Below are 15,275 nucleotides of genomic sequence, written 5' to 3' on the forward strand. Positions count from 1 at the left end.
TGCTGGGCAGTGGTGACGGAGGAGGAATAAATAGGTTTGCACAGCTTGGGGTAGAAAGAGAGAAGCTTTTGGAATGAGAGGATCCTGGTGGGTACATCTCCCACCACTGGTCACAGTTATTTATTTATGATTACTTCTTACCTTGACCTACAGTTAACCTTCCTTTCCTGGTCTAATAAAAGCAGTCAGGATTAGAACCGTGCAGGTAATTTCCTAGTTGGAGTTTTACTGTATTTAATTCTACATATGTAATTCATCACAAGCAAACAGTCTCTGATTTTTACATGGTAAATGTAGCTTTCTAAAGGGAAATTCAAATTAAAAATGATAAATCATATTGATGATAAAAGTATATTATTTTGGCTCTTTCAAAAATCTATTACGTACATTTTATATATAAATTTTTATTGAGGTATAGTTGACATACAATTTTATGTTACTTTCTGGTGTAGGACATAGTGATTTGACATTTGTATGCATTGTGAAATGATCACTACAATAAGTTTAGTTACAATCTGTCACCATACAAAGTTAATACAATATTATAGACTGTATTCCCATGCAGTACGGTACATCCCCATAACTTATTTATTTTATAACTGCACGTTTGTACTTCTTGATCCGCTTCCCCCATTTCATCTCCCTCCGTGACCACCCTCCCCTCTGGCAACCACCATCTGTTCTCTGTATTTGTGAGTCTGGGTTTTGTTTTATTTTGTATGTTTGTTTGTTTTATTCTTTAGATTCCACATATACGTGAAATCTTCGGCATTCGTCTTTCTCCCTCTGACTTACTTCGCTTAGTATAATACCCCCCAACATCCATTCATGTTGTCGCAAATGGCAAGATTTCATTCTTTTTCATGGCTGAGTAGTATTCTATTATATATACATATACCATCTCTTCTTTATCCTTTCATCCATTAATGGAAATTTAGGTTGTTTCCATATCTTGGCTACTGGATATAATGCTGCAGTGAACATAGGGGTTCCTAAATCTTTTCTGAATTAGTGGTTTTGTTTTCTTGGGTTAGGTACCTAGTAGTGGAATTGCTGGATCATACAGTGGACCTATTTGTAATTTTTTTGAAGGACCTCCATACTGTTTTTTTTTTTTTTATAGTGGCTACACCAATTTATATTTCCACCAACAGTGTACAAGGGTTCCTTTTTCTCTACATCCTTGCCAACACTTGTTATTTCTTGTCTTTTTGTTAATACTCCTAGTCCTGACAGGTGTAAGGTGATATCTAAATAGAGAGCCCAGAAATAAGCCCACAGATAGATGGTCAATTAATTTATGACAAAGGAGGCAGGAATATATAATGGGGGAAAGGACAATCTCTTCAACAAATGGTGTTGGGAAAACTGGACCATTATCTTATGTGACATACGAAAATTTACTCAAGATGTATTAAAAACTTGAATGTAAGACCTGAAAACATAAAGCTCCTGGAAGAAAACTTAGGCAGTAAGCTCCTTGACATCATTCTTAGTGATATTCTTTTTTGGATCTGACTCCAAAGCAAGGGAAACAAAAGCAATAAAAACAAATGGAAGTTATCAAACTAAAAAGCTTCTCCACAGTGAAGGAAACCATCTACAAAATGCAAAGGCAACCTACTGAATGGGAGAAGATATTTGCAAGTCATATACCCCATAAAGGGTTAATATCCACAATATATAAAGAACTCATACAATTCAATAACAACAAAAAAATCTGATTAAAAATGGGCAGAGGATCTGAATAGACGTTTTTCCAAAGAAGCAATATAGATGGCCAACAGACACTTAACAAGATGCTCACTAATCATCAGGGAAATGCAAATCAAAACCGCAATGAGATATCACCTTATTTTAGTTATTTTTTAAGGAATTGCTAAAAGACAGCAGGACTCTAAATCATATGGGTAAAAATATTATTTAAAAATATCTTCATTAAATATGTACAGATACACATTACATTATATGTAATGGCTTTAGGGTAGTTCAAAATTAATGATTTACACAAAGCCCTCTTATTTTTTAAAAACAGTTCTTTCACACCTTCCCTCTCAAATGTTGGTTTGATGATATATCACTACACTGTTAAAATAGCTTATTTTCTTGGGCACTTTTTTCTTTATGATCACAATTTTTTCACAATACCATAATCTGCTGCCTCTGACATCTACAAAGTGACCCATGAAACAGTCTACAAAGCTAATTTAATAAAATAAACACACTTTTTAAAATTTTAGAACTAGGAGTGGCCGACTTGCTGGAGATTTATATTAGGAGAAAATGTTTAACACATTGCCTGGCACATTGTAGAAATATTAAAAACCTGACTTTAGTATTCCTCTAGATCACAGTGTTTATTATATATGGTTGCTCAATGACTAAATTTGTGTTGGCCAAAGAATAGATATCTAGATTTAAAAATTAGCATCCATTTTCAAAATGAAGATAAAATACTAACCAGGTAACATAACATTATACAGATTTTAATGAATATTCGGTGATGATGAAATGTACCATGGGTGTAACTGTGATCTGTAACATATGATAAACATCTTTTCTGTCCTGGGCTCTGGGAAGCAGCTGGGACTACCTGGCAGGGCCCTGTGCTCACCTTCATTTCCATGTTAGCAGGGTTGCTATACTGTGCACTTGAGCACCTGAGCTCAGGCTTCCAAAGCAGTGTTGCTTCAAGTGTTGACAGAGTACGACAATGTATCAGAATCTACTGGAATGGTCTGGGACCTACCCCAGATGTACTCAGTTTCCATCTGTGAGGATAGTGCCAGGGAACCTAAAAGTTTTTAACAGTCCCATCAGGTGTGTCTTCCAGACTCTGAAATTTGAGCACCATTGTCTTAGAGGCTTTGCTCTCTTCCAGTAATCTGCCCAGCTTGTTTTATTGCTTTCACATTTTTGGTTTTCCAGCTAATTTGTCTGACATGCTCATTTTGATAGACTCTAGTGCTCTTGACTGTTTCCTAGCAATCTGATGTTTGTAATCATTCAATTTCAGTCATTCAATTTCAATTTTGTAGCTTCGCTTCTTTATCCCTAACCCCAGAAACTCTCTTGCCATTTCTAGATAATGAAAACAAATTGCACGTAATTTTCAAAATATCATAAACCTCATGCATTTCACAGACAAAGCTGTGAGTTTTTGTTTTTTTCCACTACAGAGAAAGGTAGATTATATCATGTAAGTGAGGGCGAAATATGACACATTAGTCAACAACAGACATTTATTAAGTGTCTGCTTGCAGATAGGATGAATTTGAAGTGAGAGGCATATCGTGATTACATGAGAGACTATATCTACACTTGGCCAAATTTTCTTCAATATTTATAATAATGTATCTACCTGTGTTTCAAAACTTTTTAATGATTTTTAGTCACCATTGTCCTGGAAATAATACACAGATTAAATCATGGTAAAATCAAAGACACAGTGGACATTCTTTTAGAATGAGGTTTTTAGACAAATCTGTATGTTTTGACACAGAGTTTTTTAAGTACGTAAGCATTTCCCTAGGAATTATTTAAATTATTCATGAAGATATTTCATGTGATGATAGTAGATTACTATGGTAGAAGATAGTAAAGGTGATACTGTATTAATTGTTGAAGTCTGCTGTTAAATATTAAAGACACATCACCTCAGTAATAGAAACGTCTCAGTAGGATTTAGTAAAGTGTGTGTTACGTGTGTATTGTAAGATATACTTTGTATATTTGTGGCAATATGGGCTTGATGTCCTTACCCCATAAAATTACATTAATTGATAATTAAGCAGATGCTTTGAGTTGCTTATGAAAAGAAGTGTTTACCTCAAAGAGGTCAGTTAATCTTATTCTGAGGTTGTTTTTTTTTTTTGCGGTACGCGGGCCTCTCACTGTTGTAGCCTCTCCCATTGCGGAGCACAGGCTCCGGACGCGCAGGCTCAGCGGCCATGGCTTACAGGCCCAGCAGCTCCGTGGCATGTGGGATCTTCCCGGACCGGGGCACGAACCCGCGTCCCCTGCATCGGCAGGCGGACTCTCAACCACTGCGCCACCGGGGAAGTCCTTATTCTGAGTTTTGATCAGGGGCTAGGAGTTGGGAACTGATGGTGATGCCTTCAATATAATGTATCTGTATATTAGTGAGAGTTTTGAGAGCTTGCTGTGATATCAATCTGGATTAAATGAATCAAAAGTCAAGCTATTCAAGTATAGGCTAGAGGAAAGAGACCTGGGAGCACTTTGACTAGAGGGGCACCTTGAATCAATTGTAGGATGGGATTGCCATAAATATGCTAATATAACCTTATACGAAATTAATATTATGTATTGTAGGGGACTGGAGAAATAATAGTATCACTGCTATATTCTTCACTTGCCAGCTCACATCCAAATGATTGTATTCACTTCTGGAGGTGTTCATGTTAAGGGAAACTGACAAACTGGAGAAGGTCCAGAGGAGATGTAGCAGGATCTTCCAGGTTTCTGAAATCAAGCCATATGGTCAAAATGCAACGGTGTTACAGAGCCTGGAAGGCAGAAGGAAGCATGTTAGCTATGTTCAGATATTGGTCGGCCTTTCACGAAGAGGATGTCCACCCACTCCTAGGAGGAAAAATAGTCAGCGAGTGAAAATCATGGTAGATTTTGGCTCTGCAGTAAGAAAAACCTTTCTGATAATTAGACTAAATAAAGAAATGGACTATCTTATGAAGGAAGGAGCTTAATTTTACTGGAAGTATCCAGATACAAGCTGGAAGGCCTTTTTTTGTCAAGGCAGGAGTCGGTGTTCTCTGAGGCAACAAGATGTGTCCACCCTCAGTAACCTGAGAAATAACATTGTCTTTAATGAATTAAACCATAAAATCAACATAGAGTGAAACACAGCAGAGATCAGAAATAAAGGAAGGAACCTTGCAGAATCAGATCACCTTCAATGTTAGTAATCATAATTGTAATAGCCTTTACTGAGTCCTTTGTATGCGTTAGGCATGTGCCGGGAGTTTTGCATGTATTGCTTTATTAATTTTCACTCTGACTGTATACATTAAGCCTGATTATCCCTTTTCTACAGTGGTTTGAAGGCATATGAACATAGCTGCAGAATCAAAGGAGCCAATGAGGTGTTTGACTTGTTGGCATTGAAAGTAGAGAAAAGAGAGAAAGGTCTAGGAGGGAGAGGCACACAGAGAGACAGATAGACTTTGGACAGTCTTGTCCAGGTGGTAGATAGAGTCTCCTAGCCCAGTGCTTACAGAAGCTCCCCTTAAATCCACCTCGCCAAGATTCTTTCTGTTGATGTTTGGCTTTCCAAATGGGTTAAGTTTACAAAGGGAGATTGTTTTAGCCATACTTATGGGACCATTCAGTGTGTATGTCAGTTATCATCAAGAATAATATATCCGCTTTCTATTTTACACATTGGTCCCCATGAGTTCTTCTTGGACAATATCTCCCCGGAGGCTGTATATGAGGATGGAATAAATTGCCTCTAGTCATTATAGTTTGCTCAAATTCACATTAAATTCTCATTATATTTATTAACAAAGATAATAACCACAAACAAGTCAGAAAATGTATTGTTAGTAATTCTTTCATTTAGGAATACATCTATAAATAAATACCTACATATTTAATTTGGGAAACTTACTTGGAAGACTGGTTAATATGAAAATTAACCTAATATTGACAGTAACCCTTTATAATGTAATGAATTATTTTCCTGCCTTGGCACTCATGGGTTGCTGTATGGAATAGTCTAAGGTGAAGTGTTTTGTACCTTTTGTAAAATTGCTACAAATAAAGCCACTTTTCATAAGGTTGTGTAGGTCCCTTGTGCAAGAATCAATATGGTTTCCTCTTTTTTTTTACATTTTTTACATTTTTAATACTATTGTATCTTAATTTTTTTCTAAGAGAGGATGGTATTCACTATAAATTAGAAATCATTGCCACTGAAACTGGGATTTATATTGATATTTGATGACATTTTTTGCTTAATTATCACATGACACGGTATATGAAATAGTGTCAATTTTTCACAGATCTCCATGTCTATTTCTATATCTACCCTTTTGACAAAAGGAAAGAAGAGAGGGAAGTATTTAAAATTTAAAATGTGTTTGTAATGTAGATACTCAGATTAACACAGTAACACTGTCTTAATTAACTGCCCTTTCGGGAAGTTTCTTATTATAGTTATATGAGTTATCTTTTAAAAACAATTTTATTTTTTAATTAAAAAAAGAATTGTATTGACCTATAGCTGCTTTACAATGCTGTACCAGTCTCTGCTGTACAGCAACGTGACTCAGTTACGCACATGTAGACAGTCTCTTTTTATATTCTTTGCCGTTATGGTTTGTCACAGGATGTTGAATATAGGTCCCTGTGCTGTATGGTAGGACCTTGTTGTTTATCCATTCTAAATGTAATAGTTTGCACCTTCCAACCCCAAACGTGAGTTATCCTTTAAATTAAATTTTTATAATTGATCAGAAAAACTATACCTATTGTTATGGTGAAAATATGAAATTAACATTAATGTTCTGAGTTTAAAATATCAAAAATTAAAATTAATGCATTAAGTTTAAAAAGAATCAGAAATTTGTTCCTGGATTTAAAGAGACCGGGCATGTTTATATTTAAAACAGAAGTATTCTTGAAGAGCACACTTAACAGGTCTCTACTGAAAACTTCCTTGTTTTTGGTCCAACTCAGTGACTCAGGGCATTAGTTATGCTAGTCTAGGTTGTAGAAAAGAATAGACTACAACATTTATAATGGCTCAAAATAGGTGTTTTTGACCAGCTCACACAACAACCCAATGTGTGTGTTCTGCTCAGTGGGCAGTTTTCCTTTTTTTAAAATAAATTTATTTATTTATTTAATTTATTTATTTTTGGCTGCGTTGGGTCTTTTTTACTGCGCGTGGGCTTTCTCTAGTTGCGGTGAGTGGGGGCTACTCTTCGTTGTGGTGCACAGGCTTCTCACTGCAGTGGCTTCTCTTGTTGCAGAGTACGGGCTCTATGCGGTGGCTTCTCTTGTTGCGGAGCACAGGCTCTAGGCCTGCGGGCTTCAGTAGTTGTGGCTCACAGGCTCTAGAGCGCAGGCTCAGTAGTTGTGATGCACAGGCTTAGTTGCTCCGTGGCATGTGGGATCTTCCTGGACCAGGGCTGGAACCCATGTCCCCTGCATTGGCAGGTGGATTCTTAACCACTGCGCCACCAGGGAAATCCCAGTTTTCCTTTTTTGATACTTCAGGGACCCAGGCTCCTTCCCTCTTGTGGTTCCTTTCAACTTCCAATGGTAAGCACTTGTATTAAGCATCAGTTTTGTCACTAATCATATGACCTTGTGGGCACTCAATAAAGGTTTATTTAATGAATGAGTTTGCCAATGCAACTATTAATAACTGTGGCAAGAGGCCCTATGGAATGTTGTTCTCTTTACATAGATTTTTTTCTTTTTATTTCTTCTTTTTTCTTCCTCTCCATCCTAGAAGTGGATACAGATGGCCCTCCATATTGCGGGTTCCGCATCTGAAGATTTAGCCAACTTCAGATTGAAAATACTCAGGAAAAATAATTCCAGAAAGTTTCAAAAACAAAACTTGCACCAGCAACTATTGGATAGCATTTACATTGTATTTGTAACTATCTACATAGCATTAACATTGTATTCGGTCTTAGAAGTAATCTTGAGATTATTTACAGTATACAGGAAGAGAGTCATAGGCTATATACAAATACTACACCATTGTACTTAAGCGACTGGAGCACCCTCAGAATTTGGTATCTTCAGGGGTCTTGGAAGTGATCCCCCATGGATACAAAGGGATGACTGTATATAAATTGAGACCTGCTAAACATTTAGACAATTTCATGTACTTTGCTATCTGTTTATGGAGCTCTTTTTCCAGACCAGGGAAAGAAAGGAGGAGGATGAAAGGAATATTAGGGACATTAATGTTATGAGTTAGTTTGAAATCATCTCCTTTTTAGAGAACAAAGGTGAAATGTGTCATATATGCTGTGTATGCATACATATATAAAACAGCTAAAAGGAGACATAGAATCTCTTAAGAGTAGCTGTATTTAGTGATACTGACCAGGAGGAGACTGGGAGGGAAGGATACCTACGTTCAGTGTATAAATATTTATACTATTTGAACTTTTATCCTGTCCATATATTGCATCTTAAAATAAAAACAAACCACTTTTAAGGAGAAAAAAGAATTACACACGAAAGTTTCTGTTAAGTAATCAGACATTACTTTCTCCGTTTTTCCTGACTTAGGGGTCCAACATTACCGACACCTGTACTGAAATGCTAATGTGTGGAGTCTTATTAAAAATTTCTTCTGGAAATATTCAAGAACGGGTGTTTTTTCTTTTCGATAACCTTTTGGTGTATTGCAAACGAAAACACAGGTAAGAATATAGACAGGTAATAGTTCAGAAACTGTTTATGCATCGCACAGGTTCAACCTTTCCTCTGTTCCCAGGAACTCATGACCTCATCAGTAAACTTCCACATACTCTTAGCTTTCCTCTCCTTGCACCTTGAAGAAAGGGAACGGGTTAGGATTAGAGCCAAGAGATAATTAAATTGCTGTCTCTCTATCTTAATGAGCTTTTTAAAAAATTCCTTTTTACCATCCGTGAAAACGAATGGTTTATTTCTGTTTATTTCTTGTAATATGCTCTCCTAAATTCTTTGTGTTTGGTAACAAGATTGGGATTAGTAGAAATGGGCTTTAGGAAGATCTAGAAGAGGCTGTTAATTCTACCTGTGTGAAACTCTTTAAAAAATTATAAGGTGATTCAAGTTGTTTAGGTACAATTATTTTTTCCCCCAACTTTACTGAGGTATAATTGACAAATAAAATTGTAAGATAAAGTGTACAGTGTGATGATTTATGTATACATGGTGAAAGGATTTCCCCCATTGAATTAATTAACACATCCATCTAGGTGCGATTATTAAAGGCATCAGTTTGAGAATGAGATCTTTTCTTCATTAGAGTTATCTCATCCTTATATATATGCCTGCCCCCAAGGCCAAAGCTTTTGCAAAATTAACAGTGTACAAATGACGTGAACCTTCATGGCCTCATAGCTGTAATTGTTAAATAAAGTAAGCAATAGGAAAAGTTTTACAAAATTAAAATCATGCAGTTTAGCAAATAGCCTTAAAGTATGTATAGTGAACGTGGACCAAATACATAGTGATTAAAAACGGAAATCACTAAATAAACCTATATGTCCATTCCCTTGCTGAATTGGAATGGTGTGAATATACCATCTGTTTCATTCACTTTAGAATACGTCATCTCCGTTACCATATACTTTCTAAGCTCTAAAGATCTTTCAGAGAATATGAGTAAACTGAACCTTTTCTGAAACTTCCATAATTTTGTAATTATAGGAGCCAGGGACTGGTGATTTTTCTTTAATTCTACAGCTACATTCTTTAAAGAGCAGAGTGCTGGATTAGGCCCCCCAACTCTGGACATTTCTGATGCTATTCATTTTAGGAGAAACTAGTTTAAAAACAATTTATCGTGCGATATTAGATACATATAACATGATATTGCTTCCTTTGGCTTGTTTATGATATTTGTAAGGTAGTATCACAGTGTATTGTCTTCTGCAGTTTACATTTTGTATACAATATGGTTTGTAAACTAGTTTGTAAACTATATATCCCTGTGTGTAGCAATAATTTATTCATTTTAACTGCTGCATAAGAGTTCATTGGTTGAGGGACTTCCCTGGCAGTCCATTGGTTAAGACTCCACCTTCCAATGCAGCGGGCATGGGGTCAATCCTTGGTTGGGGAGCTACGATCCCACATGCCGTGCAGTGCGGCCAAGAAAAAAAAAAGATTGCATTGGTTGAATATATCACAATTTAATTATTCATTCTCCTATCAATGGACTTTAGGGTTGTTTCCAGTTTTTCTGCTATTGTGACATTACTGTACACATATCCTGGTGACCATTAAAATTCATCAGGAGGGAAGTCATAGAATCAAGTTATGCAAGTACTCAACACTACAATATAGAGCAAAATTATTTTGAAACCAAAGGTTTTTCAATTTTGATACTTCAATAGGGTCATTTTCTGAAGAGACCAAAGATCTCTTTATTTAAGCTAAGTGTTACAGTATTGGTCAGACACTTACTGGGATTTCAGTTTGAGTATTAATATCTACAGGTCAAGAAAAATATAAAAAACCTGGACAGAGATCACAGCAAGATCACAAAGAAAATTAATGCTTTGGAACATAGACCCAAAGATAGATTCTGTAGTGTGTGTGTGTGTGTGTGTGTGTGTGTGTGTGTGTGTGTGTGTGTACATACATACATATATACATATATAAAATAATATATAAAAAATATATAAACAGGCCATAATTTTTTGCCTGTGACTAAAACTGCTATTGGGGATATTAAGCTTTGAAAAATATGATTGATTTTAAGTATGATGTACCAACTTCTAAGAAATTCTTTTCTGCAAGACACCATGACACTGTTTCCTCCCTGAGAGACAATGCAGTTGCCTGCGTGTTATTCTGCTCTGCATTCTTCTCTCTTCTGCCTCCAATGATGCCAAGTTTCATAGCTACCTGGCCTGAATCCTTAATTTAAAGCAGTTATTTAGGCTTTCTACAAAGGACATTTAGAGGTCGCTTTCAAAATGAACATGGGTGTGCAGGATGGTGAAGGCCTAGGGCTGGCAGATGGTCAGTCAGATTAATTAGTCAATTTAGTTTTGTTTAGTGGTGATGAAGGATTATGAAGTTTTGATGAGGGTTTAGGACATGTAAGCTGGAATATGCTCTCTTTTCTAAAGGAACTCAGGGAGCATGATAGCACCTTGAGACTCCCCTCCCTTCACGTCCCTCTTCCACTCCAGGGCAGGTGTCAAATGCAAAGGAGAGGAGGGAAGGGGGCACTGCATTAGTGTACTTGACATCTTAACTTTTGCTCGGTGTGTCTTTGTAACACAATACATTAATAATTATTTCAGTATATTCAATTGTTAGCAGACTTCTGTCAGTGAGTCAAATTGAATAGTTCAGGTCAACTGAAGTCTCTTGAATGACTAGGTATTACTTAATCTTCTTGAATTATTTCTTAGAATCTTTCCTCTTTAATTTAATATAGTTAAGAAACCCAGTTTTGAAAACACTATCCCTGAGTGTTCAATGATTCAAGTATAAATATACATAACTGCCTAATTCATTATTACAAATATTGTAAATATTACAAATATTACATTATTACAAAACATGGATTTTTTTTGTTTTTTTACTTTGTGTTGCATAGGTTTTAAGATTAAAGACTGGTACCATACACAAAATTTTGAAATGTTTTGGACTATTTTTAAAATAAATAAGATCTTTATGAAGGATTATAAATGTATTGAGAGACTTATCCCTCAAGTATACAGTTATCATATCATAAAAACAATATAGGGAAATATTTTATGGCTAGATAATGCTTAATAACCTCCAGTACAGTTAAATTTCTTTGAAGAAGGACCATAAATAAGTATTAAACTGAATTTCACCAGGGATTGAAAAAATGGGAATTACCAGCTGGTTACTGAAAAATGAGAAATGAAGGTGAAATAAATCAAATGAAATTGTGAATAACCAACTTTTAGTGTCTGTCAGAGTTTGATTAGGCACCTTTGATGTCATATATTGAGCAAAAGTACATATTTACCCTCCTACCTGTATGTTGTCCTTAGCCTACAGCTTCAGTTTATTTAAAAAAATAGCACACAAGTCACATCTTATAGAGCAACCTGTGCTGTTATGAATGGGAGGACACAAGTAAAAAATATCAAGAGCCTAACATTTGATATTATTGACTGAATTGGTATCTCTTTTTCAAAGAATTATTGCTTTAACACTGCTTTGCATTAAGTTTAGTAACCAAGTTTTTGTGATTTCATTCAATTGTAAGACGGTTGAAGAATAGCAAAGCATCTACCGATGGACATCGGTACGTTTTTCGTGGCCGGATCAATACAGAGGTGATGGAGGTGGAGAATGTGGATGATGGCACAGGTAAGTGGTTGGTAGATTTAAAATGGAATGCCAATAATAAACTCCCCTGTACGACAGACTTTTCACTTGAATAATTCATTGGCAGTGAATTTCAGCTTAGAAATACTTTGTTAGGGAGAACAGTCACAGGAAAAAGGCAAGATAAGGGAGAGGAGGACTCTTATAAAATGGAAAATTACATTCGGCTGAAACATGTTAAACCCTAGCATTAAACACAGAGATACAAAAATAGCTGGGAGTGTCAGAAAGTAGTAGTAACGTCCATAATGTACATATTTGTTCGATCGTGATGCTATTAAAATTGTCCAGCTTAAGAGCTATCGTAGGAAAGCATTGAACCTCCTAGAATTACTTTTCATGGTGCAGGCTTGGAAAGCCATTCAAAAAGTCGCACCAGATCATTTGTATTCTGTCCTGACTACTAGTTTATTTGTGTGGTTGGACAGAGGGCGAGAATGTTTGACCTCTAGAAAATGTGATCTGTAATACAGTGTTGGACAAACCATAGATTGCAATACAGTAGTCAAATTTGAATTGGATAAGATGGAAATTCTTTATTCTTAAGGTGTTCTTGAAAAGATATTTCAAAGACAAGGTTCAGCTGTCATTTTTAATATAAATATTTGAATGTATTTAAGACACTGAATGCATTGTTTTTATAAAACTAAATTTTGCTTATTAAAAAAATTGGAATTTGCAGAAAAATAGGTGAAAAGTAGTAGATAATCTTATCAACCAAAGATAAATAAATGAGAAAATTTTTTTTAAATGTCTTCAATTTTCCTTTGGTGCATAGGTAAAAAAATACTTGAAACATGAACTTTATAATTTTGTATCCTTTTCCATTTAAATAAAAACATTATCTTAATGATAGTCCTCTTTATCTTCATGTCTTGTCACCAAATAAACATAGTTTTTATTGTTGCATAACAGTCAATTAAACAGATAAACCATAGTTACCTTAACAACTAGTATTGTTTCATAAGCTGGATTTAATACATTCTTAATTAAAAAGTGGCATAACTTTACAATGTTGAAAAGAGTACCGAGAATATAATAGCTGTTTTCTGATACATTTAAATTTTCAGTGTTATTAATTTGAGGCAGTGTTTTGGGAATTTAAAAAGGTCAATGGAGAAGCTACTTTTTAGAGTTTTAAAAGGAAAAATTAGAAACATATTTTTCCCCATAAATAATGTCATACGTTATTTTGGATGCCAGAAAAATGTTCTTTTATTGTTTGACAAAACCAAACATTTATTTAAAAAAATAATTTTCTCAACATTAAATACAATGTGAGTGTATTGTAATTTTAAAAACTTCTCTTAGAAATTTATGCATTCCCACTGTTGATCACCAGAATTCAGGTTAAATACATTATTTAGACACCAGTTTCTTGATGTTCTAAATAATATATTGTCAGTTGCTTCTGTTTTCTAGCCTAACAATACAATACTTGGCTATTGTTCATCTTATTAAAATGCAAGTTATTGAAAGGATACCAGACTATCCCATGAGGTTTATAGTTAGTTGTATCAGTTTTGGAAAAACCCCACCTCATTGTATAAAGCTTTGCAGAATTAAGAGTAAGGAATTTGCAAACTGGATAGCTTCAAAATAATTAGTGACTTGTTCAGGGCTGCCTCTTGGATTTTTCTTTTTTTTTTTTTTAAAAAAAGTCAGTGACTAGAGACTACTGAACTTGGATATTCCACACTTAATGAATGACAGTTTTAATTCCATTTCTTCTTGACACTTCCTATAAAATTAATATTTTAGGTCCACTGAAACTTACAGATTTCTGTGTTTACTGGCAATGAATAGATTATTTGTTCTTTCATTCAAAAAATATTTTAAAATTCCTACTTAAGGAAAGGCATTGTTGGACTTCTCTGTGATCTTTAATGAGGGTGTTCTTTATAGATGAGTTTAATTCTTATTTTGTTAAATGAAGATATTGAGATAGATACTATGATTAAAATTATGAAGCTGTTTATCACTAAGTCTTTTGAAATAAATAAAAATAAATTGCTTATTTTGTACAACATTGATAATTTAGTAACTGATATCGTTACAAAATACTTATACTACATTTTGAGGTCTGTTGTATGTATTACATATATGTGTGTGCATACATATGTATACACATGTGTGTATACGTGTTTTAAATTGCTTATGATTTTTTAAATTGTCACGGTAGAGAACAGCTAGCACATAAATGTTAAAAAGGAACATTATCCTTTCATTGTAAATTATTAGGGGACACAGCTGTTCTTTGAAAACCTTATATTGATACAGCAATTAATCTGTTATTGAGATCATAGATTTTATAGTCAGCTAATGAGCTTGCTCTTTGTACATGAAACAGTAGCCACGTGCAATCACATGCTGGTTCTGACTTCAGTTGTACAGTTTCCAAGGGAAGTTTGAATGCACAGGCTGGAGTGGTCAGGCAAGTCTTCCTGGAATATGTGGGTACCTATTAAAGAGAAGTGAGGGTCCATGAGGCAGAGAGTAGAGCAGGATAGCTTGATGAGAGCCTTGGCCTGGGGGACACATGAATATTCTCAGGACAAGAAGGAAAGCAGCAGACAAGAAGAGTGGTGGGAACACAGTGGAACGTAGTGGGAAATGGAGTTGCCTAGTAGGGTGGAGTCAGTCTAAGGAGAATCTCTAAAGCAAACCTACATGTGTTGACTTGATTCAGTGGTGAGCTACCAAAGGCTTTTGAGCTGAGAAATGGCTGCTAATGAAAAATATTGGAGGAAAAGTCAGCGGGGTGTGAACAGGGCAGTGCCAGACTCAAGTAATCCCAGGAGGAAAGGAAGGTTACAGAGGTGGCTTGCCCAGGGCACATACTCTACAAGGTCAGAAGCATCACTCTGGTGAGTTTGGCACTTGAACTTGAGATCCCCTATGTTCTGTGGGCGGAATACATTATGCTCATTTTAAAGTAAGTCTGATGTTTTATTACTGCAGGCTGCATGTGGCTCTTGTGGTTTTCTTTGTCTAGGGTATGGGTAAAGGGGTAATAACGCTAGTGGGAATGTGGGATCTTTTAAGCTGCAGTGCTACGGTTCACTTAGCAATCTTTGCCTGGTTTTCGAAGAGGGGAGAGAATCTGAAGAGCTTGTTCTTGTTTGTGATACTGGCCTTGTAAGGTGACAGCTTGTGGGAGGGAGGTATGGAAA

At 35.5% G+C, this 15,275-nt stretch overlaps 1 protein-coding gene across 1 annotated transcript in view; it reads left to right on the forward strand.

Moving 5' to 3' along the window:
* The window catches only part of PREX2 (phosphatidylinositol-3,4,5-trisphosphate dependent Rac exchange factor 2), a 285,362-nt gene that overhangs the window by 96,587 nt on the left and 173,500 nt on the right, over positions 1-15,275 (forward strand). Inside the window, exons 7-8 of the mRNA XM_060127864.1 lie at positions 8,299-8,432; positions 11,981-12,084. Coding sequence (XP_059983847.1) covers positions 8,299-8,432; positions 11,981-12,084 — 238 coding nt within the window. The remainder of the gene's footprint in view (positions 1-8,298; positions 8,433-11,980; positions 12,085-15,275) is intronic.

Source organism: Lagenorhynchus albirostris, chromosome 17, assembly GCF_949774975.1.
Source record: "Lagenorhynchus albirostris chromosome 17, mLagAlb1.1, whole genome shotgun sequence".
Lineage (NCBI taxonomy): Eukaryota > Metazoa > Chordata > Mammalia > Artiodactyla > Delphinidae > Lagenorhynchus > Lagenorhynchus albirostris.